This window comes from Podarcis pityusensis (assembly GCF_964106645.2).
Source record: "Podarcis pityusensis genome assembly, chromosome: 5".
In the NCBI taxonomy this organism is placed as follows: Eukaryota; Metazoa; Chordata; class Lepidosauria; order Squamata; family Lacertidae; genus Podarcis; species Podarcis pityusensis.
Genome location: NC_138032.1, coordinates 45,458,149 through 45,480,193, shown reverse-complemented (window position 1 = coordinate 45,480,193; position 22,045 = coordinate 45,458,149). Strand labels below are relative to the sequence as shown.

Below are 22,045 nucleotides of genomic sequence, written 5' to 3'. Positions count from 1 at the left end.
TGGATTTTGCTGCCAAGGAGTGTGATGGAGTCTCCTTCTTTGGAGGTCTTTAAGCAGAGGCTTGACAACCATATGTCAGGAGTGCTCTGATGGTGTTTCCTGCTTGGCAGGGGGTTGGACTCGATGGCCCTTGTGGTCTCTTCCAACTCTATGATTCTATGATTTGATATCCTGCCTTTCACTCCCTTTAAGTACCGTATTTTTCGCCCTATAGGACGCACTTTTTCCCCTCCAAAAATGAAGGGGAAATGTGTGTGCGTCCTATGGGGCGAATGCAGGCTTCACACCTCTCCGCAAGCAGCGGGAGCCCAGCGCTGGGCTCCCGCTGCTTGCGGAGAGTTGCCTGCATGCTGAAGCCTGCGTGCGCTGAGCTCAGCGCGTCTAGGCTTCGCGGACCTCTCTGCAAGCAGCGGGAGTACTCCCGCTGCTTGCGGAGAGTTGCCTGCATGCTGAAGCCTGCGCGCACTGAGCTCAGCGTGTCCAGGCTTCGCGGACCTCTCCGCAAGCAGCGGGAGCCAGCGCTGGGCTCCCACGGCTTGCAGAGAGCTGCCTGTTTGGGGGCTGGGGTCGGGGGAAGCTCGGGCTTCCCCCACCCCAGCCCCGTGTCTGGGGGGGAAATATTTTTTCCCCTTTATTTCCCCCCCAAAAAACTAGGTGCGCCTTATGGGACGGTGCGTCCTATAGGGCGAAAAATACGGTAGTCTCAAAGTGGCTAACATTCTCCTTTCCCTTCCTCCCCCACAACAAACACTCTGTGAGGTGAGTGGGGCTGAGAGACTTCAAAGAAGTGTGACTGGCCCAAGGTCACCCAGCAGCTGCATGTGGAGGAGCGGAGACGCGAACCCGGTTCCCCAGATTACGAGACTACCGCTTTTAACCACTACACAGGTGTCAAATCTTAGAGTCATCCACATGGCATCAAAACAGACTTGGAAAATCTTTTACATTGCAGATTATTTTACATATATTTAATTGCATGTATGTAAAGCTTTCATTTAATAGTCACAGGCTCTTACAGAGGGACACAGCTATGCCTCTGACCAGTGCCACCTAATAAGAGATTGCATGGCTGTTCTTTTTTCTCTTTCATACTGAGGCAGGCTTTGCACTCTTATAAAATCCTCTGTTGGAGTATACAACTAGGTCACAGTTTTATGTACTGGCAGGTTTTTACCAACACAATATGTGTGGCACAGTGGGAGGTTGAAAGCCTTAATTCCTAACCTCTTCTACCCAAGGAAGGCCATCTGTGCCTTGGTGAAGTCTTATGCTTAATCTGCCAACCAGGCAAGGTGAGGTTCCCATTTCCAGCAGTTGCGCACAATCTGCTGGGTGGTTCCACCACAGCCCCCATGCCATGGACATGGCTTACATCACCTTCCATGTGCCTCTATTTTTCCTTTTACTTTGTACCCATCCCTTGCCCAAGTTGTGAGCGTAGCAAACAGTGTAAATGTATTTGCAACCCCCTGGGTGCTACCCCAGGGAAGGGGAAATCATGCCCATCTTCAGCCAATTTGGACAGCTTTAAAAAACGGTTCCCAGTCCCCAGTCTGCGAAGCAGCGTGGGAGGAGCACACTTCCCTCCCAGCCTGAAGCTGAGCCATGTGGGGTGAGGCTTTATAATACGCTTTATCAAATTTTGTGAGATGTGGAGATTGTGTGTCCCAGAAGATTTAGGTCTACCTACTCTCATGATGGCTAGGAATTACCAGCTACCATAAGATTACCCCAGCATGTCATGAATGCCTCCTGGCCAGATTTCATCCAAGAAGTGTGATAATTAGCTGCAAAGATGGTAGATGGGGTGTTTGCTTCTCTTGCCCAGCAACCCCCCTCCCCTTCCTGACAGCTTACCCTTACAATTCAGGTTATCTTCTTTTGGGTTTATTTTCTCTGTAATAGAGAACATAGCCAGAGCTCTGAGGATTTATCATAAAGATTAGGTATAGGTTGCCTCTGGAGATTCACTCTTTACAAGAATAATTAGTTCATCTCAATCTAGCACCTCACAAAGCACTCAGCTTTGTGATGTTAAGCAAACTTCAGAAGGGGAAAACACTGTTGGCTAGTAAATTAAACAAATTCTTCTAGAACTTGGCCCAGGTTGTCCTTCACCAGCAAAACAGGGTATCTGCTACCTGCAGGTACAAGTTTAAAGACCATTGTAAGGCTGCCAGATTCCTAATGTCAAAGCAATAATTAGAACCAAGCGTCATGCAATTAAACCGTTCAGTAATGAAACTTGGCAGCCTCGGGCAATGCAACAATTTGAGTCTCAGATTTTAGGTGATGAAACACGTGCTCAGCTTCTAAACACGGGGCCAGTTAGTCCCCGTTGCATTTGGTGGCCAAACACACAACTGACATTGATGCATCATGTACCTGCAGTACTGTTGCCAATCCTATAAAACAACCTTTGCCAATCTGGAGCCCGCCAGATGTTTCTAACTATAACTCTCATCAGTCCTCACCAGGACATGCTGTGGCTGATGGGAGTTGTAGTCCAAAACATCTGGAGGACACCAAGTTGATGAAGGGTGCAGTTAATATAGTTCCTACAAATTATGCTATGCAGTTCTATATTTAGAGATGGGAGTATCAGTTTGCTCAGTTGCCAGTTGAAATGTTACTTTTCTCTGGACTTTTCAATTGCTTAAACTTTTTGGTTAGGATAATTAATTATTTGATTTGAAATGCCATGTTGCAGAGTTGTAGATTTGGCATTCCCAGTCCTTCCTTAGACGTATGTCTATATAGTATATTAGCGTTAACATGCGTTTGCCATTAGACACATAATTATTAAGTGTATTTTGCCATTGCATAAATAATTGTGAGGAGATGATGACTGGAAGAACTTGGAAAAAAGTATAGGAACTTAGGCAAGATAGACATCTTTATAGCTGCTATTTGTCCAAGCCAGCTTAATTTGACATTTTCCTATTTCTTGAGTTTTAGAACTATTTCCATATATAGACCTTTATAATTCCTGTGTGCCAATTGCTTGTGCAAGGGTGAAGGATGAATTTGTTATGTCTATATTAGAAAAAAAGTATTGTTGATTTTGAGTAATTTGCAAACCTGCAACTCTGTGGAATGCATTTAACTGATTGACAAGAGGAAGAAGAGCTTCCTTTGGATTTTGGATCATTACCAGTGTATCATCGGCAAACACGTTGATTTTATATTCTCTGCCTCTTATTGTGATTAAGAGTCCATTCTTAATTGGTTGGCTAGAACCTCTTTTGCTATTACAAATAGCAGGGGTGACAGGGGATAACCCTGCCATGTGTCTATAAATGGGTCAATTTGAGGAGTATCAGAACTGTTGACTACTATGATTGCATGGGATTTGTGAAACGTCACTTAAGTCTGGTATTATTTGCTCCTGGGCACTTCCTGTTATTGATTGATTGATTAGTGTGTGTAGGTACTATATTGCTTGTAGTGATTCAGAGACATTTCCTTAAAACAGGGATGTCCAACCAGTAGATTGTGATCTACCGGTAGATCCCCGTCTGATCCTGGTAAATCGCGGGATCCAAAACTCTGTGCAATCCTCTCCCCAAAAAGCTCAGTACTGTAACTCTGGGCACTTCCCTCCTAAAAAAAGCTCAACAACTCTGGGCGATGATCCATTCCATGCACGCTCCTCCTCCCTCCAATGATGACAATGGGTAGATCACTGCCAGTTTTTTTATACTGGGAGTAGATCAGTCTCTTGGGAGTTGGACATGCCTGCCTTAAAAGAAACATTGGGATGGGAGTTTAGTAATGATTTGAGAGGGTGGAGCCTGACTGGCTTTAGGGGCTCCAGCAGAAAACTTCTTGTTGTATCTGCTGACTAATGAAATCACTGTGTTAAGTCTGGCGTCAAGGTACTGAACCCAAACTTATTACAGGTACAGAAATGTCTGCATGTGTACACAGAATGGGACAAGGGGTGTCTGTGGGAGGGGGGACAACACTCTTTATTTTAACTTTCTTCATTGTTCCTACCTATCACCCCAATCTCGAAGTGGTGAGAGAATCCAGGGGTTCCAGCACTTACCCAGGGTTTGGTTGCCATGGAATGAAGGTCAGCAGAGATTGTGGTGGCTTTGGGCTATATGGTTTTGTTTGCACACATATACAACCTGAGTGTAAAATGGAAGGGCTCATAGCATTAACATCCCAAAGTACAGTTTCTCCATTAGTTACAGCTTTAGATCTAGCAAGGAGCAAGCATGTCTCTGTCTCTCCCGCTTCCAGCCCAGCTCTCTCATACACTTACTATTGTTCTCCTACCTAGCAGCCAGGTGAAGCGGGGTGGGGGGGTGGGAAGGTCCACCTATTAGCCTGGAAGGCACCATCACTTACTGGGATGCTGATGAGGCCACTTAAGTGGCCAGATAAGGGCATTGTCCTACAAAGAAACTTGTCTGACTAGTTCATCAATAGAATCCGTCACTGGGGACAAGAGTCCAATAATTGGAAGGGACTCAGGGCACCATCCAAAGTGACCCTGCAAACTAACATATACATTTCCCCAAGCAATTATCCTAATACAGCACAATTTTGTATCTTATTTTTACAAATATGTTCATTTTCATTGGCACTTCCCCTTAATATCTGCATGTCTGTGAACATAGGTTGGAGAACTCTATCATAAAATTGGGCTAAGCACAAATTTAAATGGAAGGCTGTGTTTTGGTTCTTATATTGTTTTGAAAAGTTCAAATTTCATAGATTCAGCTGTAAATGTGGATTGAATTGTATTTCTCATCCATCCCTACCAGGACAGCAAGCCCCAGGGAATTCAATGGAACTTACTTCTGAGTAGCTATGTATAGAATTACAATTTAAGAGACTGAAAAGGTAGGCTCAGGAGGTTTTTGGCTGCCACGTGAGAGGCAAGCACAAGGAAGTGAGTTTGTTGATGTTCTGCTTTCATGTCTCATCTTGCGCTGAGCAGCGTTCACAAGCATCTGCCCATGTGAATTCACTGCTAATATTTTATGCTTCTGGAATGTACCTTTTCATAAAGGACTGCCATTGTTTCAAGTCTGCACTTGGCAGATATGCCCCAGGAAAAACAGGTGCAGTCATGGCAGGCAAGAGCCAGCAGGAGAAAATGCAAGCCCTTTAGAGGGGAATAATCACCCAAGAAATCACAGTAGTCAGCCACACACATACCAAATACAAGAGACAAAAAGAAAATAGGTGACTTTCCTACAATCTGTTAGAGGTGTCTGTCTGCATCTGCAGTTAAAAATTAATATAGTAAATGTCTGCTTGACAATGCATTAATAATATATTAATTCTATCCATATATATTATATGAAAGGGTATGTTTCAAATGAAGCAATCACTTTTCCCAAAACTGTAACCAGTGCTGCTTAAATTAGGATTTAGTCTTAACCCTAGGGCTGTGTATGTATTAGTGGCTTAAAATGCAGTGAAGTCATTTCCCCTTGCAGGATTTCAAGTCACACTTGCACGTTGTTGTGCAGAGAGGGCACAGATGTCTTCACAAGGTGCACATTACCTGATTTGTTCCCCCCCCCCACTCCTGCAGCACCACCATAAAGCTGTCATCCATGCATGCGCAAATGGTTGCCTCACATGTACACACCTCAGCTGAACCACAAAGGGAATGTGGCTTATGTTTTCCTTTTCGTCTGAAGCTGGTTTGAGGGGAAATGCACCAATCAGTTGTGTTTCTCAAGAAACTACAGAATAGCTCTACCTCGCCGATTACATCATGTGTACATGGATTCCAAAGCCAGTAGTGGGAGTGCGTAGAGTGAATGAGCACCCAGCTCAGAATCTGTTTGTCTATTAAAAACCTCTCTGTCTATATAAGAAAAATCTCAAAAATGTCTCTCTTGTTTGTGAAATTGCCTGTAGCATAATGAGGCTTAGGATCTTGGCCCAAGAACTATGAGTGACCGGAACAAGCAACAGCTCTCTGGCAAGATGGTGGTTTTTATATGGCCTCTTATCAGCCAGGTTGTGGGCAGCTTTTTCAGTCTGAGACCCCCATTCCCTCTTGGAGAACCTTCTGAGGGCTGCTTGCCAGTACTGGGTGGGGTCAGATGCAAAGGTGGGTGGAGCCATAAATGTGACTCTCACCTTTGTTCAGAAGGCTGCGTTTCACCTACCCACAAGTTGGCAATTCCTACACACGCACAAATACCATACCTCCCAGAGTGTCCTATTTTAAGTGGGACATCCTGAATCACAGAAGCCGATCTCGGTTTCTGTTTGGGACCTGGAATGTCCCGATTTTGGGTCCGGTGCTCAACCGAAGATGCTCACTCTGGCACAAGTCAACAGGATCACACCTGAACTCTGGCATGTCCCTGGTGACCAGCACCAGGCCAGAAGGCGTGCCCCTCCTGACGTCCCAATTTGGGGGGTGAAAATGTTGGAGGGTATGACACACGCAACTCTCTCCATCCCCCATCCAAATAGAGCAGATGGATTATCACAGTCCAAGGAGATAAATGTGCCAGGAAGCACAAGAAGGATACAGAGCAAATCTAGTGAAGGAAGTGGCCAGGGAGAAGGATGTGCCTAGGAATATTCTCAAAGGTCACATATAGAGGCCTGAAGGTAGAGATGCATTGGGGTCTTGGTCCTGGGGTTATCCCACTCCTGTTCTAAGCATTTGCCATATTGAGCCTGTTCGCGTGTCAAAGATTTTTTTCTTCAGCCATAAGAGATAGAAACTCCTCACTTCTTAATAAACCTTGAATTCTTTCCTGCACTTTCTGTGCGAGATTCCATCCAGATTTCATAAAGCAAAAGTGCATGGACACATGGGCGACACACAGCTCTGTTTATCATTCATCACCTACATGGTGGTTTTCATGTGATGATAAAGAAGGGTGTGTGAGACAGGAGTTCAGATATTTTCTGAGTCACCAGATGAATAAAAAACTCAAGACAAACTTATTAACTTTTGCCACGGCTGACTGTTTCCAAAGCAGAAATGCTGAAGGTGTGGCCTTTGGGTCTTTGTAGGAATCTATTGGGTTATAATCAGAAGCTGCATGTTTGATATCTGTTGCACATCATGGACTGAAGTCATGGAACAATAATATCCTTGAGAGTTTTGGTGCAAGTGATATACTGAGTCCTGCGTGCTTCACTGAAATAGCGAATGGGAGTAACATGGCCCCTGGATTCAGTTTTAGCATGTCACTAGGTTTTCTTTTCAGCTACTAAAGATCAACAAGCTGCATGGGCAAACTTGTTGGTTCGGTTAAGCTGTCTCTAAGCCCACATTGTGTGATATGCATATATAAAGGATGCAGACATGTTATGGCAAAGCAGAGGCACATTTCAAGATACCCTACCTAATGTGCAGTATGCAAGTCTGCAGCCCATTCTTGTATACCAGGAGAAAATCACTGGGCACTTCCTCGGAGCAGGTTATTGTGGACTTAGTGCAGCTCAGGCATGCAAGTCCCCTCCCCACAGTGTCCACACTATGTTGTTCTTATAACAATGTCTTCCCCTATACCCACCGCTTAATCTGGATTTACCATTTCCACAAGTGGTTTTTTTCTACAGAAACCATATCTCTGGATTAAATGGAAAAATAAAATGGGAATGAATTTTGATGTTATATGGATGTATGCTCCATATGTATGATCCATAGGTGCCAACTCTATAGGGCTGAGGATACCTCAGCCACCTCCAAATATATTGGGATGGGGCAGAGCCCCCCAGTCTTGAGGGGCTGGGCCTTGTCAGGCCTACCTATGGCTGTGGCTGGCCCTGTTAAGCCTCCCTGAGGCTGTTGTGGGCCTTGTGGCCTCTACCCGCCATGTGACATCACATGTGTGCATCATGTTTATGATGTTGCGTGCGTGTGCTGGGCTCCCTCAAAGTTGGGTGGAATCCAGCACCTACGGTATGATTAGCACTGAGTCCATGGTAAACTGCCTCATGGGTAGATCCCCTTGGGTAAAGAGGGCCCAGCCAACTTCTCTATTATTAGAGCTCACAAACTTGACCCCTGGGGTCCCCTTCCAACTCTACAATCCTATGATCACTCCTGTGGCAGGAATTAGTACTTGATCTTTCTCCAACAGCCATTTTCCCAATCAAAATCACACCAATCTCCATATGTTTTCCTTTCAGCAGCATTCCAGGTGGAATTCTGTTGGGGAAAAGCCACTAGGGTAGTTTATGCTTGGTGAAGAAAAATCAATGGGGAAAGGCACCCTTTTGCCTCTGTTCCTTTACTTAAAACCATAGCTGCTCAAGGCCCATTTGGGGGGTTGGGAGGAATCATCTGCAGTTGCATGTAACAAGTAGTTTGCTCATTAGAAATAATTTTCTACTGGTGATTAAATTAGCTGCCCACAAAAACTTGGGGGCTGTGTAAATGTAAGTGACAATTAGAGTTTATTAAAGATATTATTTGGTAAGCATAGTGAATTCAAAGAGGAGAGCAACACGATCTCTTTTTAAAGTGCTGAGTTATCAATTATCAACACTCTTCCGATTTCCTTTTAAGGGATCTCTTTTCCCTTTGAAAAAATATTGGAAGTTCAAGAATAAATAGGCAAAGTGATTCATAAAATCAGCACTTTAAACTGTTTGTTGCCAAGAAACACCTATCCGGTTTCTTACTCATTGGGCTACAAAGGATGATCTAAATTTCTTGGAGACATCAAACATGTCTGTAGCTGAGGAGGCATATTGGATATGATGAGCACCACAGAGAAAATGTTATGAATAATTTCCACTGGGGATCAGTGAATAGGTATTACAGTACTTGCTCACTCAAGTTCTGATTGCCATAAGGGTGCCTTCTGCAGCAAACGAACCAAAAGTGAAAGTAATTCAGGTCACCAGTGGAGGAAGGCGGGTGCGGGGGATGCAGTGCACACTGGGTGTCAGCCGTGAGGGTGGGTGACATCCTGGCGCCACTCCCCGCTTGCCCACCCCCAAAAAAGCTTGCTGACCCCTGGTCTTAGGCGACCCCTGTGAAAGGGTCGTTCGACCCCCCCAAAGGGGTCACGACCCACAGGTTGAGAACTGCTGATATAGATCCACCTGCTGCAAGTGTTTAGCTGTGTAAAGGGCATTCAGAATTATTGTCTCCACTATGACATTCTAGCAAGAATGCATCAAGATGCTGTAAAATAGGAGGCTCCCTTCTACCACACAGGGAGTTCAGCTACATGGGGGAAAATGGGGAGGAAACACCCAAGTGCTCAGAATCGTTTATTGAGATCGCAGGTGGAGGATTTCTTCCCCTTTTCTCCTGCATTTGGTGCCTTTTCTTTTTGGTTGAACTACAGACCTTAATTGGTCCCTTGCAGGCCTGTGCCTGTATAATGGTGCCTCCTACCACGTCTCCCGTTTCTTACAACAGGATTAAACAGATTCATGAAGGGGAAGGTGGCAAGCAGCCACGATGGCTACATTGAAACTCCAGTTGGGGCTCAGAGTCAGTGTGCCACCAAATATCAATTATTTGCAGAGGTCAGTCCTCTGCTGGAAGGGCTGTTCAATCCAAGTCTGATAAAAAATATCAGTAAGGTAAGAACCACAGGAAGAAGATAAAGAACAATATGAAGGGAGAAGACAGGGTGCTGAAGTTGCCCGTCAACTACTAGCACAAAGACAGGACGTTGAGCAGGCACACAGATACAGTGGTGCCTCGCAAGACGAAATTAATCCGTTCCGCGAGTCTCTTCGTCTTGCGGTTTTTTCATCTTGCGAAGCACGGCTATTAGCGGCTTAGCGGCTATTAACGGCTTAGTGACTTAGCGGCTTTAAGAAAAAGGAAACAAACTCGCAAGAAATCGCAAGACGTTTCGTCTTGCGAAGCAAGCCCATAGGGAAATTCGTCTTGCGGAACGACTCAAAAAACGGAAAACTCTTTCGTCTAGAGAGTTTTTCGTCTTGCGAGGCATTCGTCTCGCGGGGCACCACTGTAACCTGGTTACAGTCTTCTCTGGTATGGTGAGGCATATTGTATTTCAATTTATTTTCTAGTCATTTCTAAATTTGCATATTTGAATATAAATTAGCATGTGCAAATTTAGTGCAAATCTGTGTCTTCTTTCGTCCTGAATTTGGGGCATATGTAGCCTCTCTTTTTGGCGCCCTATTACCAGTTGCTTTTGTCTTCAAGTCATGCTTGTAGGCTACTTAGAGGTCCCTGGCTGGCCACTTTGGGAAATTGATATTTCAAGTGGTTTGCTTGTTTAATCAGGTGGTTCAGTATTTCTATGCCCTCTCAAGGTGACTCACAATGAATAAAATAAAATGATAAGAAAGATATAAAATTATAAACTAAAATGGTTTATAAAACACCTCAACAATAGATTCCCATGAAAGAGTTAAAACAATTTAAGGCAGAGAGTAGCAACCATTCAAAAATTAGCTCAGCATATTTCAACTAAAAGCTGATGGAAACAAAAAGGTCTTCAAGGCCTCTTCAAAAACACGGAGAGAGAAGGGGTCAAATGCACAAGGCTTGAGACGGAGTTCTACAAATACGGAGCCACTACGGAAAAGGCCCAGTTTCTTCAGATCATGAATCTAATTGACCTTAATAGCAGGTCAGGAGGAGTCACTAATGAGGGGCACTGCCATGTATCTGACCTCTCAGCAGCAGAGTCACTGCTACTTACTGGGAGGGAGAGGGTGAGGTAGCAGGGAGGTCCGGACTCTGCAGATGTCTCACAGGGTCCTAACAACTCTGAAGCCAGTCTTGAGGCCTGGGCCTCATATGGTCTTTTCTTCAAATAACCTGGCCCTATACTATTTAGAGGGACGCGGGTGGCGCTGTGGGTAAAACCTCAGCGCCTAGGACTTGCTGATCGCATGGTCGGCGGTTCGAATTGCCGCGGCGGGGTGCGCTCCCGTCGTTCGGTCCCAGCGCCTGCCAACCTAGCAGTTCGAAAGCACCCCCGGGTGCAAGTAGGGTGCAAGTAGATAAATAGGGACCACTTACTAGCGGGAAGGTAAACGGCGTTCCGTGTGCTGCGCTGGCTCGCCAGATGCAGCTTGTCACGCTGGCCATGTGACCCAGAAGTGTCTGCGGACAGCGCTGTCTCCCGGCCTATAGAGTGAGATGAGCGCACAACCCTAGAGTCTGGCAAGACTGGCCCGTACGGGCAGGGGTACCTTTACCTTTACCTTTATACTATTTAGAACTTAAGAGTTAAATACCTTCAAATTGGGGCCTAAAATGTAAAGGTAGCCAACAAATACCTAACCCCAACTAGCTTCATTCTGCATCAATTAATATTTCCACGCCATGTATAAAGGCAGCTTCATGTAAAGTACATTGCAATAGGCTAGACTGGGTGTATTTGAGCTTGTAGCTTGATGTGTTTTATTTCAGCAGTTAAATTTGATTCCTGGAGGCAGACTTTTTTTTTTACCCGCACTGTGTCAGATAATTGATAGGGTGGAGTAAGGCAAGAAACCATCACACACCTTTGTCAGGACTTGTTTAGGAAAAATGTTTTGGGGAAAAGAACATACGTGTTTGGGGGGCGTGGGGTAAAAGACATTAAATACAAGTCAAATTCAGCATTCTCTGAGGATCACTCAGTCTGAGAAACACCATACTGCTGAAGGAGTGCTTTATTCAAGGACTTGTGGGACAACATCTGGGATCTGGGTAGAAAGCAAACAATAAGGATTACAAACAGAAGCACTTCAGGTATGTAACACAAGACAAGGAAACACTCAGAAGGGTGCCCTTTTCTGCTATAATTCTATCAGATTATTTGATTGTAAAAAAGGGGGAAAGTGTGGAGAGATAATTCTCAGGCAAAATATGGGCCAAAATAGCTTCTTATTCTATATTAAGAAGTCTAGTAATTATGCTGTAGAGACTGAGTATTGAGACAGTTTGGTTATGCGGAAAATAGGTTTACAATTGGCACTGAAAGAAAAGCTATAAGTATACAACTTAATAGCAATACTCTGAAAACAAGCCAAAATAAGCATTTCCTCTCACATCTGGGTCCATGTGGTCCAGTCCTGTGGATATTTACTTGAAAGTCAATTTTATAAGACTTACTTCCTAGTAAGCATACAAAAGCATTGCAGCCTTATTAGATAGGCATTCACAAGATTATGGTTATAGCTGTAGATGGGTATGGTATGTCAGAACCCTGGAAGAAAGACTGACTAATGCATTTTTCAAGGCAGAGGGACTGCATAACCATCATTACAGAAATGTACTTATTGTGTGCTAGTTCTGTGGACGATGTGTGTGGATCTTGTTTTTTGGGTACACTGAACCGTATCTCTCAAAAAATGCTTGCAGTTCCTTTGCAGAAAGGAATTTTGTGTTGACTGTGAAAAATAACAATAGATTCAAGCCAGCTTCATCAGCAAGGAGTATATTATCAGGAATCACTGAACTCCTTTGTATTCCTGTATAATTAAGTACCTAATCTTGAGTTATGGACTTTCAAAAATTAGCATCATTATGAAAAGGGTGTTTTGTGGGTCATTATTAATTCTTTGCATTGTGTTACTTTATTATTCAATTGTCTATTTTGCTCACCTCTGCTACTACTTTGGTTTCAAACCTGGACTGTGGGCTTTCAGGTCCGTCCCCCCCATCTGCAAAATAGTATTTAAATATGTTTATCAACACTGATAAAGCCTTTGCTAGATTCTACCATAGAGGCAAACTTCTCAGAAATCTTCTGAAGTTAAATGCTGAATTAGTCTCCTGGAAAATATAGGAGTAAAGAACATGATTAAAAATTAAGCAGCTCTGAAGAGCATTGTGACTTTTATGGTGTTTCAATAGTGGCTGAAAGGGCCCAGAATGAATTTCCTCTACCTATGGGATAACATTCCCTTCTTCTGAAGTGTTAAGGGCATGACTGAAAAGAGAACATCAGAAGAGACAATCTTGGGTTAGGGAGCTGAAAGAAATATTGAGGAAGTGGAACACACCATTTTACTTCCATTCACAAATTCTGCAAAATTACTGTATAAATATACCCTCAGGGCAAGTTAGCTGTTGGCTTCCGGCATTTTAAAAATCTTGCTTTCTTCTGCAGTGTGTAGTACAAATCACTTCACTGAGCTGGCTGGGTGTGTTGTACCAAACATATTCCTTATCCTAAGGACATTTGTTTCTTAGAGGCATGCATGACACATCTTGCTTGATCCTGCTCCCTACTTGTGGTGCATATATCAAAATGCAACTAATCTAAGGGTGCTTCCACTTAACCTGCCTACTGAACATTCATCCTGATTTGTTTGCTGGGAGATGGCTGATGGCTGATGCCTCAAACTAAGTGTTTTTCCAGCTTTGCAGTGCATTTCCTTGTCACGCTCCATATAACAAAAAAGTCTAGTTTGGTGGGGTATTTTTTAAAAAGTTTGTGGCACAAGACCTCTGAATCAACTAAAATTGTGGCACCTTGATGCCACTAAGTGACTGAATCCCACCTCAAAATGCCAACAACATGGAAGTGCCCAGTGTTAACAGGGCAGGAATTGTGGTTATGGTTTGTTTAAAAGCATGGACCAGATTCCCCCATATCCTTTTCCGGCCTCTGAAGATTCTATCTTGAGCGGCCTATTCCAAGTTGCTTAACTTTGGGGTTTTTTAAAGCTGAGTTCTAAATGCCTGACCAAATGAAGACTTTCTGTGCTCCTGCTCAAGTGCTTTAATACATCACTGGGAGGGCAGGAAGAGTCTGAAAGAAATCTAACTTCCCTTCGCCTTGGGCCATCTGCATGATGAGCATGAGAAGTAGCTGAAGGGACCACACAGCCACTGCTGGTTCTCTGCTGGGGTTCAGTGGTAGCTGGGTGGAATGGCAGGAGCTGGCACAAACTGAATCATACAAGTGGCTCAGTGGGAGAGCATATGTGTTGCATGCAGAAGGTCACAGGTTCAGTCCCTGGCATCTCCAGGTGGGGCCAGGAAAGACTCTTACTTGAAACCCCAGCAAGCACCAAGCAGCATAGACATACCGGGACTACAGCAGGATCTGATCAGTTTAATGTAGCATGAATATACTCTGAGAAGCAATCACTATTTGAAATTGGGAAGGCCTTTCCCTTTGGGGCTGCTGGGGTTTTTCACCATCCCACTGTAATGGACACTATGCCTCAGTGCTTAAGTCCTTTGGCCATGTTATCTCACTGAACCAACGCCCAAGACATCTAGAGAAAGCCACACAGACTACCCCAGTATTGCTAAATACACCAACTGGCAGCAGCTGAAGATGGCAGAGATTGCACACAAAGCATAAGCTCTACCTGTGAGCTATGCTCCTTCTCTAAATTGCTCCTTCATTACCGCAGTATCAACCTTGCTGTTCATGCTTGCATTTTGCAAGCAATCACTTGCTTTGGATATAATTATATCACAAGTCCATTAACAATTATTTCTATTTGAAGAACTCTTATCAAGATAAAACTATAATTTCCCTTGTTTCTTTTAGATCTTATGCCTATTTCAGATAGCTCCTGGTGTATTTTTTTGCTCATAAGTTTTCCATAGTTTTTGTTTTCTACTATGCCCTGATGCTACAAAAACACCAGTATTAGTAAGAATACGTAATGAGCAAAACCATCTTAAAAGAATAATGTTCTGCTCTGGTTTAGTTATAATTGTGAATACCTAGAATTAACATAATTTAACTTTTGTGTTATGCCACACTCCCATGGCAGCCATTTTGTGTTATGCCATGCCTCCTCTCCCTCCATAGCAACTATTTTTGTCTAGCGCCCCCAGCACTCTCTGAAAATTCGAAATGTGTCCACTGGTCCAAAAATGTTGGCAACCCCTGCCTTAGTCCAACCTCCTGCTCACTGCAGGAAAGTTAGAGCTAGAATGTCCCCAACAGATTGCTGTGCAGCCACTCCTGGAAGACCTCCAAATTTCACTTATGATCCTTAAATCAGCTCCTTGGGCAAATGCAACATTTTCAGTGGCAGGATATAGAATAGTTTTTCTTTTGAATTCCCTTTCCTTTGATGTCTTATCACATGATGGGCATCCATGTGAAACACCAAAAGCAAATGTGCCAGCCTGCTTCATTTCTAGTCACTGAGATCATCATCTTTGTACCACAGAGGATGGAACAAAAGGAAAAGAAAGGCTTGCTAGACTTCAAATACCTGCTGTCGTCTTAGATATTTGAAGGCGTGGTACACAGGACTCCAGAGCAGTGGCTAGGCTACTATAGTAGCTTAGCTGTGAAAGGTAAATTTGATTGATAAGTGATATCAGCAGTGCTGGAAGATCACACAAGCCAACTGGAGCAGTTTCAGTGGCTAAAGTTGCTGTTCAAATCTGGGAGACTATAGAACAAAGGGGTAATTAATGGATGGACCTGATTTTGTCCTGCTATTGGTGTGCTACCAAAGTTTCCTGTGGCTGCTGTAGGGGGCTTGTTTCTGTTAGCAGACTTGTCCACACCAGAGCAAAAAGTAGACCCCACCCCAATGTTGTCCTGGACCTTTCCCCCTTTAAATGTGGACTTTTCCAATCCTAGCCATTTTGGACTTTCCAAGGATTGAAAGACCCTGCATTTAAAGGGGGAAAGGTCCAGGACAACCCTGGATAGGGTGGACATTACCGGGGAGAAAGGCAAATCCACATTTTCACTAGTGTGGACAAGCTATATGTGTATATATGAATTCTAAGTGTTTGTATGAGAATGTTGATGTTTTATATGAATTTCTAATGGTATAGTGTATTTATTTTTATATATTTAAATGTATGTCTTTTGGAGACCTTGATAACAAATGAGTCACAAACATAATAAATACTATTTATTTGTGTGTTTTAACATTGATAATCTGTACTTTCATAAAATATATCAAGGTGGCTTATAGCATATAAAATACAATAAGAGATTTCTATTATTATTATTTTTTTAGTAGATTGACTAAACAAAGCAAAACCTTTTTCTATATTTCAAAAAGTGAAAATCCAGACACAAAAGTTGTTGTTTTTTGGCCAAAGTTGTTGAGCTTTTTCTAGTTTTGTCCAAGGCTTGCTATTGAGCTATTAAGGAAATTCATCAAAATCTACACTTTCGACATTGGGTACGTCCAGATTTTCCCGGACATTTAAGCAATTTCTGCCTGGACACTATTTCCGACCACTGAATCCTGGCTGTGTCTGAAAAATTCCGTATGGCAACCCTAGTTTAAATAGTGTGAAATGACAGCCTTAGGATTTGATTGCTGTGACCCAGGGGCCAGTTGAAGAATAATTTAAAGGACGGTAACACTGCATTGTGTCTTTCCTGGGATTACTGAGCATTCATCACCAGACAAATGCCATAGAATAAGTCACAGATGGGAAACCTGTGGCCCTCTACATATTGAACTACCACCATCCCTGAACATTAGCCATGCTGGCTTGGGCTGATGGGAGCTGGAGTTCAAAACATCTGAAGGGCCACACTTTCCCTGTCTGAGTTAGAGAGTATGCTTCTCAAATAGCTTTGAGTCCTATCGCCTTGAGTTTTGTTGTTAAATTTCTTGGCAGCTTTAAAATACTTGGAAATGTCCTCTTTGGACCTCTGTGGCAGGAGACTAGAGGGATTTTTCTGTTCACAGCATGCATGACCAGATGCCGTCTGAAGTTTACTTAATTGCATTTTAATCCTTTATGTCACGTAAGGCAAGGCTCTGCGAACCTGTGGTCCTCCAGATGGTGTTGGACTCCAATTCCCACTGGCCTCAGCCAGCGTGGCCCAATGGTCATGGTTAATGAGAGTTGCAGTCCAGCAATATCAGGAAGGCCACAAGCTGCCAACCCTCCTCTAATGAGCTCAGATAAATGTTTGTGGTTCTTCTCCTCCCCACCATTCTAACTTCACAACAAACCAGTGAGGTAGTTTGGGCCGACAGACTGTGACTGGCCCAAGGCCTTCATGGCCAGGACTGGCCCAAGATGTTTTGCTGGTTGAGGTAAATGACACAATGGCTCCCCCTTCCATGCTCAGAAGCTGACTGGCTTGGCAGTTGAATTGTGCATCAACACTCTCAATAGGAGAGCATAGCATCCCCTATTGCACCTGGTGGTTGCAACAGGCTGGTTGTGTTTGTGTGTGCTTGCAAGGCCATGTGGCACACATAGCTTTGATCTCCATCAGAGGGGAACGGCCAGAGGTGTGGCTAGGGGAGCTGTTGCCTTTGCCTGCCAGTCTGTGCTGCCTGAGGTGATTCCCTTATTCTTCCTAATTGTACGGCCGGCCTTGCTCAAGACAACAGAGTGGGGATTTGATCTTCAGGTGTGGTTTGACACCCTCACCTCTACTCCACACTGGCTGCTCTCCCAAATCCTGAAAGCCAAGGTCGAGCAAAAGGAAGGAACATGCAAAAGAAACTTTAGCAAAACAACAAAGGCTGAGAGAGTGAGGCCAAGATGCCACCTCAAGCCAAAATCTTCTCATAGACTGGGTTGGGTTTGGCTCCAGGGCTCCATTGTTCCACCTGCCTAAGCTCATCTTTCAAGCATCTTCCTTCAGTGTTGGAGCTTGTTCATCATGCGCGCCAATTATGACTCTGCCCGTGATTCATGGTTTAAGGAGCTGTGGGTTTGCTGAATCGCCTCGGGCATCCATTATCCTGAGGAAGAGGGCACAGCAGTGAAGAAAGAGATTCGGGTGGATTTAGACAAACAATTAGGATGGATTTACCCTGAGATGAGACTCACTTCATGTGCAAATATTTTCCTCCACAGGAGCAGTATTTGTCTAGGAAAAAGGACACAATATAATCCCATACGGAGCTCAGCGAGTTTTATATTGGATCATGCATACATGCAAGGCTGCTTCTGTAGGCATCTTGTTAGCCAATGTGGCTTGAGAGGAAATTCCTTCTTTAGTGGCAATCAACCAATCACTGAGCATGAGTAAAACCACTTTCAGAGTCATCCCAAAGGCAATTAAACCCTCTTCATGAGTTCACTGAGCCGTATGTAGGTGGGCGGAATGAAATTGCACCCACACCATACATTTAAAGCACTTTTACGCCACTTTAACAGTCATAGTTTCTGCAAGGAATAATGGGAACTGTGATTTACCCCCTCGTAGAGTTATAATTCCCAGCACCCAGAGCAAAGTACAGTTCCCAGGATGATTGGGGCAGGGGGAGGCATGTGATTTAAATGTTCCTTACCTCCACAAGTTCAGCAGATGATAGCAGATATGTGCCCACAGGTATAATAAGTACAAAGGGTTCTGTGGTCCTACAGGACCACTGCTTCCCATCTACTTGAATGTGCAACAACAGACCTTGTCCCTTCATAAACTACTTTGCTCCCATTTCTTGCCCGTTCAGCACTCCTCTTTTTTTAATACCCTTCAGCAGAACATATGTTCCACCTTCCTGGTCTCTTTTCCCCCCTAATAGGGAGTCATTGTAGTTTATTAGGGGGAAAGTAACCACTATAATTCAGAAATCTGAACGTTCCTACCTTTTATTGCCAGAGGGGGTGGCAAAAGCTAAACATAATTGCAAGCTAAAATAAAAGATTTATGTTGTTGCTATTTTGCCCTTCTTCTTGTAGGAATTTGGGGTAGTGTACAACACTGTTAAAATGCAACAATGTAAAAATGTGATTTAAAAACCTCAAAAAGCTATGTGTCTGAAAACAGGAATCTAGTTGAACAAAGAATACCACCAATACGGCTGGATCCCAAGGACAGTCATATCCCAAAAGTGCAAGCAAACAAATACAGATTGTTTTTACAGGAATATTTTAAATTTTGAGGCCTGGAAATATTTGAAGAATAACGCTGTGAACTACTGTAAATTTGAGCAGGGGGAGATAAACACTGGCTAAATATTCCTGAGCTGCCACTAGATGACACTGTTGCGTCACTGACAAAAGCAGTTGTTTTTAAAAACAAGTTTCTACCTTTCTTCTACCTATTAGACACCTCTCCAGAACTTCAATTAAATAATTGTGAACTTCGGATTTTAAGCATTCTAATACCTTGGATAGATTACTTCAGAGCATTTTATGAGGCGGGGGAGAGGTCAAAGAACACAATACCTTTCTCTTGTGAGAGGAATTGGTTTATCTTAAAAAACAAACAAAAACTAAACTTCTAACTGGCTGAGCACTTTCCAGTCTTTATAAATCACACATATTCTCATCAAATAGAAAAAGGCCTATGAAGTGGTCCAGGAGGGACTGCGTGAAAGTGTGCAAACTGCACATCTTAAGTTGCTTCCTGGCCTAGCATTGGCTGAGGAGGGAGGAAGGGCCTGAGTGGGACCACTACAGCAAAGTAGCCACCGGGGGGGGTGGTCAGGAATATGTTAACCTTTGCTCTTTCTCTTTGCCTTCATGTAGCAATGATATGGCCGCTGTAACAAAGAAAAACAAGCGGGATGGAACAGAAGTCACGGAGAGACGTAAGTGAAACCTTTTCTAGGAATAGATGATTCTTTAAGTTGATTCCCACAGACATTGCAGAGGTAAAAGTTAGCATGCAATCATTTCACCCTTCAATATCTACGTGGTTCAATGGTCTTCTGACATCATTATATCATTTTTAAAAAGGCTTATACATAATGAAATGTTCATTATGTGGCAATGGGATCTTAAAATGTGAAGGCCCTTACTGCCTGAGTATTGGGACGGAGGAGTCATCTCAGGGTAACACTTCAAAGAAAAAAGTTTATGTGAATTGGCCCCATGGTTGGGACCAAGTGGAAGCTCCCGATTATTTCCCAAATGGAAGTTTTGATATAATAAGCCAACCTTGCAAACCAGGTTAATAGCAGCTTAATACTATATGCCATTTCAGAAGCATTATATTGCCATTTTCAGAGATGGTTTCGGCTAAATATTTCACAGGGTCTCAGGCAATTATCCCTGCTGTATACATCCTTTGAAAAGTTATCTCTCACTATGCCTTCATAAGTATCTCACCTGTAAAAAATCGAGTCCTTCTCAGAATTTCCAAAATGGTTTCCATGGGCCAGAAATGAATATTCAAAGCAACTTTCAAAAGGAATTTGTTGGTTTGAATTCAAGACTCAAATTCAGCTTAGCAATTTTGAAAAAAAAGAGAAGAAGTCGTGGCCACTTACTTATCGCCCCCAAACAGGGAGAAAAGTGAGCACAGATTTGCATTAAAATTGCCTATGTATAGATGTGATTTTAGAAATAATGCTGTGATTTGAAGGGAAATGCAACTGATCTCACCACAGTGGGAAATAGTGTGATCAGGTGACCTGTGTACCTGCTCAATTTGCTATCCAGATGCTAATGATTGAGGAGCAGCATCAAGGTTCCTCTGTAAATGAGGACAACCTATCCCATGGATTTATACTTCTCTTCTCTCTCTCTCTCTTTTTTTACAGTTATTACAGAAACTGTTACCACCAGACTGACATCTCTTCCCCCAAGTAAGTGGTTGCTATACAGAATTCAGTATACCTGTTTCTGCATACATGCATCTCAGTTTGCTTTGTTTGTGCTTCTTTGTCAGAAGCCCCTCAAGTGTTTGTGCCACTGAGCTTATAGATCAAAGCATAACAAAAGCACCACCCTACTTACAGTTGCTTTTCTGAAGTTGCCCATGTTACAGGAAAGACATGGATTAAAAATAGCAAGAGACTTTGTACAGTCTCTCTGTGCATGGGAGTTCACTAGGCCCATAGGCTTGGCTCAGAAGAATATATGGAACAAAATCCAGTTAGATCATATTATTTCTGAGCCAAGGAACATTGCCAGTAGAGGGTTGTTGTTTCTAAATATCAATTGGTCCCATTCTCCCATGGCTTTTGTATGACCTCGGCCCGCATTGTCCTCGGCCCGAACTTCCCTTCACACTATCAGCCTGGAAAAACCTGGGTGGGATGGGATGTGTTAACTAAAACAACTGTTTGAGTTTGATATCGAGCACCTTTGCTGAGTAACTTTTGGCCAGCCACACCATCTGTGGTGTGGTTTCTTTACCAGAGTAATTGTAAGGAGTGCTAAGCAGTGATAATAGCTCTTGATCGTACAACTCTTCTGACTAGGGTTCTAGCCTTCCCTTTCTCACTGAAATGTAATTCTCATTTCAGCTAAGTAAATTTAAAGTGGTCTGTTTTCTAGCACTGAAGCTGTGTTGCAAGTATGACACATGTGAGTGTAGGCAGGGAGACCCACCTAGTCAGTTCAAAGTTGACCATGCGGCAGCCCTATTCTTGAGAGGAATTAATCCAGTCCACTTCTCCTCAACCTCGTACTCTCTAGTTGTTTTGAACCAGTGTTTTTTTTCTGGTGGGACGCAGGGGTACACATACCCCTAAACATTTTGTGAATCTTTGTACTTTACTATATTCCCCCCACCCCCGATTTGAACTATAAAATGGTGATTTTCTTGAGTCAAAATGAGAGTACCCCCTAAACATTTTTTTTTTTTTTTTTTTACAAAAAAAGCACTGTTTTGAACTATAGTTCCCATCAGCCCCAGCATGTTTGGGGAAGGCTACTCTAGTCTTATGTTATTTCTGTGAAATTGATCATCATCATTCTATTATTAAATGCTGCCCATCTGACTCTGTTGCTCCAGCCACTCTGGGCAGCTTCCAGCAAAATATTAAAACTCCATAAAGCATCAAACATGAAAAACTTCCCTGTACAGGGCTGCCTTCAGATGTCTTCTAAAAATCATATGGTTGTTTGACACCATATATGTGAGGCGTGCTCATGTTGTATATGGCCCCACCGAAAGGCCCTATATTATTCTGCAGTCCTCTTTTCCTGCCTTTTCCCACCCACAGAATCTCATGTTGTGTTTACTTTGACAGAAGGAGGCAGTACCAGCAGCCTCAAATCAACAGCCTATAGTGGAGGAGGTGGAGTGGAGAAAAGGACATACACCCACGGCAGCAGTTATGTGACAGCCAGTAAGTGGTTCTCAGACTGAAGGGAAAGGGAAACAACATAAACGAGGAACATAAAAAGGTGTGGGGAGAAAGGGCAGAAGCTTACAATTCAAAAGCGACAAGTGCTATGTGTATGTGTGGGAGAAGCATTCCTCCTCTGAGCTTTTGTGGAACTACAAGAGGAGGGAAA

The 22,045-nt window shown here is 43.4% G+C and overlaps 1 protein-coding gene and 1 long non-coding RNA gene across 2 annotated transcripts in view; both read left to right on the top strand.

The window, feature by feature from the left end:
- Positions 1–9,945, top strand: part of LOC308477426 — a 314,602-nt gene extending 304,657 nt beyond the window's left edge. The window contains exon 2 of the long non-coding RNA XR_013986554.1: positions 9,652–9,945. This is a non-coding gene — a long non-coding RNA (uncharacterized lncRNA). The remainder of the gene's footprint in view (positions 1–9,651) is intronic.
- A 1,577-nt stretch (positions 9,946–11,522) lies between these two features.
- The window catches only part of COL17A1 (collagen type XVII alpha 1 chain), a 64,246-nt gene continuing 53,723 nt past the window's right edge, over positions 11,523–22,045 (top strand). The window contains exons 1-4 of the mRNA XM_081006241.1: positions 11,523–11,683; positions 19,325–19,386; positions 20,341–20,385; positions 21,778–21,876. Coding sequence (XP_080862367.1) covers positions 19,332–19,386; positions 20,341–20,385; positions 21,778–21,876 — 199 coding nt within the window. The 5' untranslated portion in view covers positions 11,523–11,683; positions 19,325–19,331. The remainder of the gene's footprint in view (positions 11,684–19,324; positions 19,387–20,340; positions 20,386–21,777; positions 21,877–22,045) is intronic.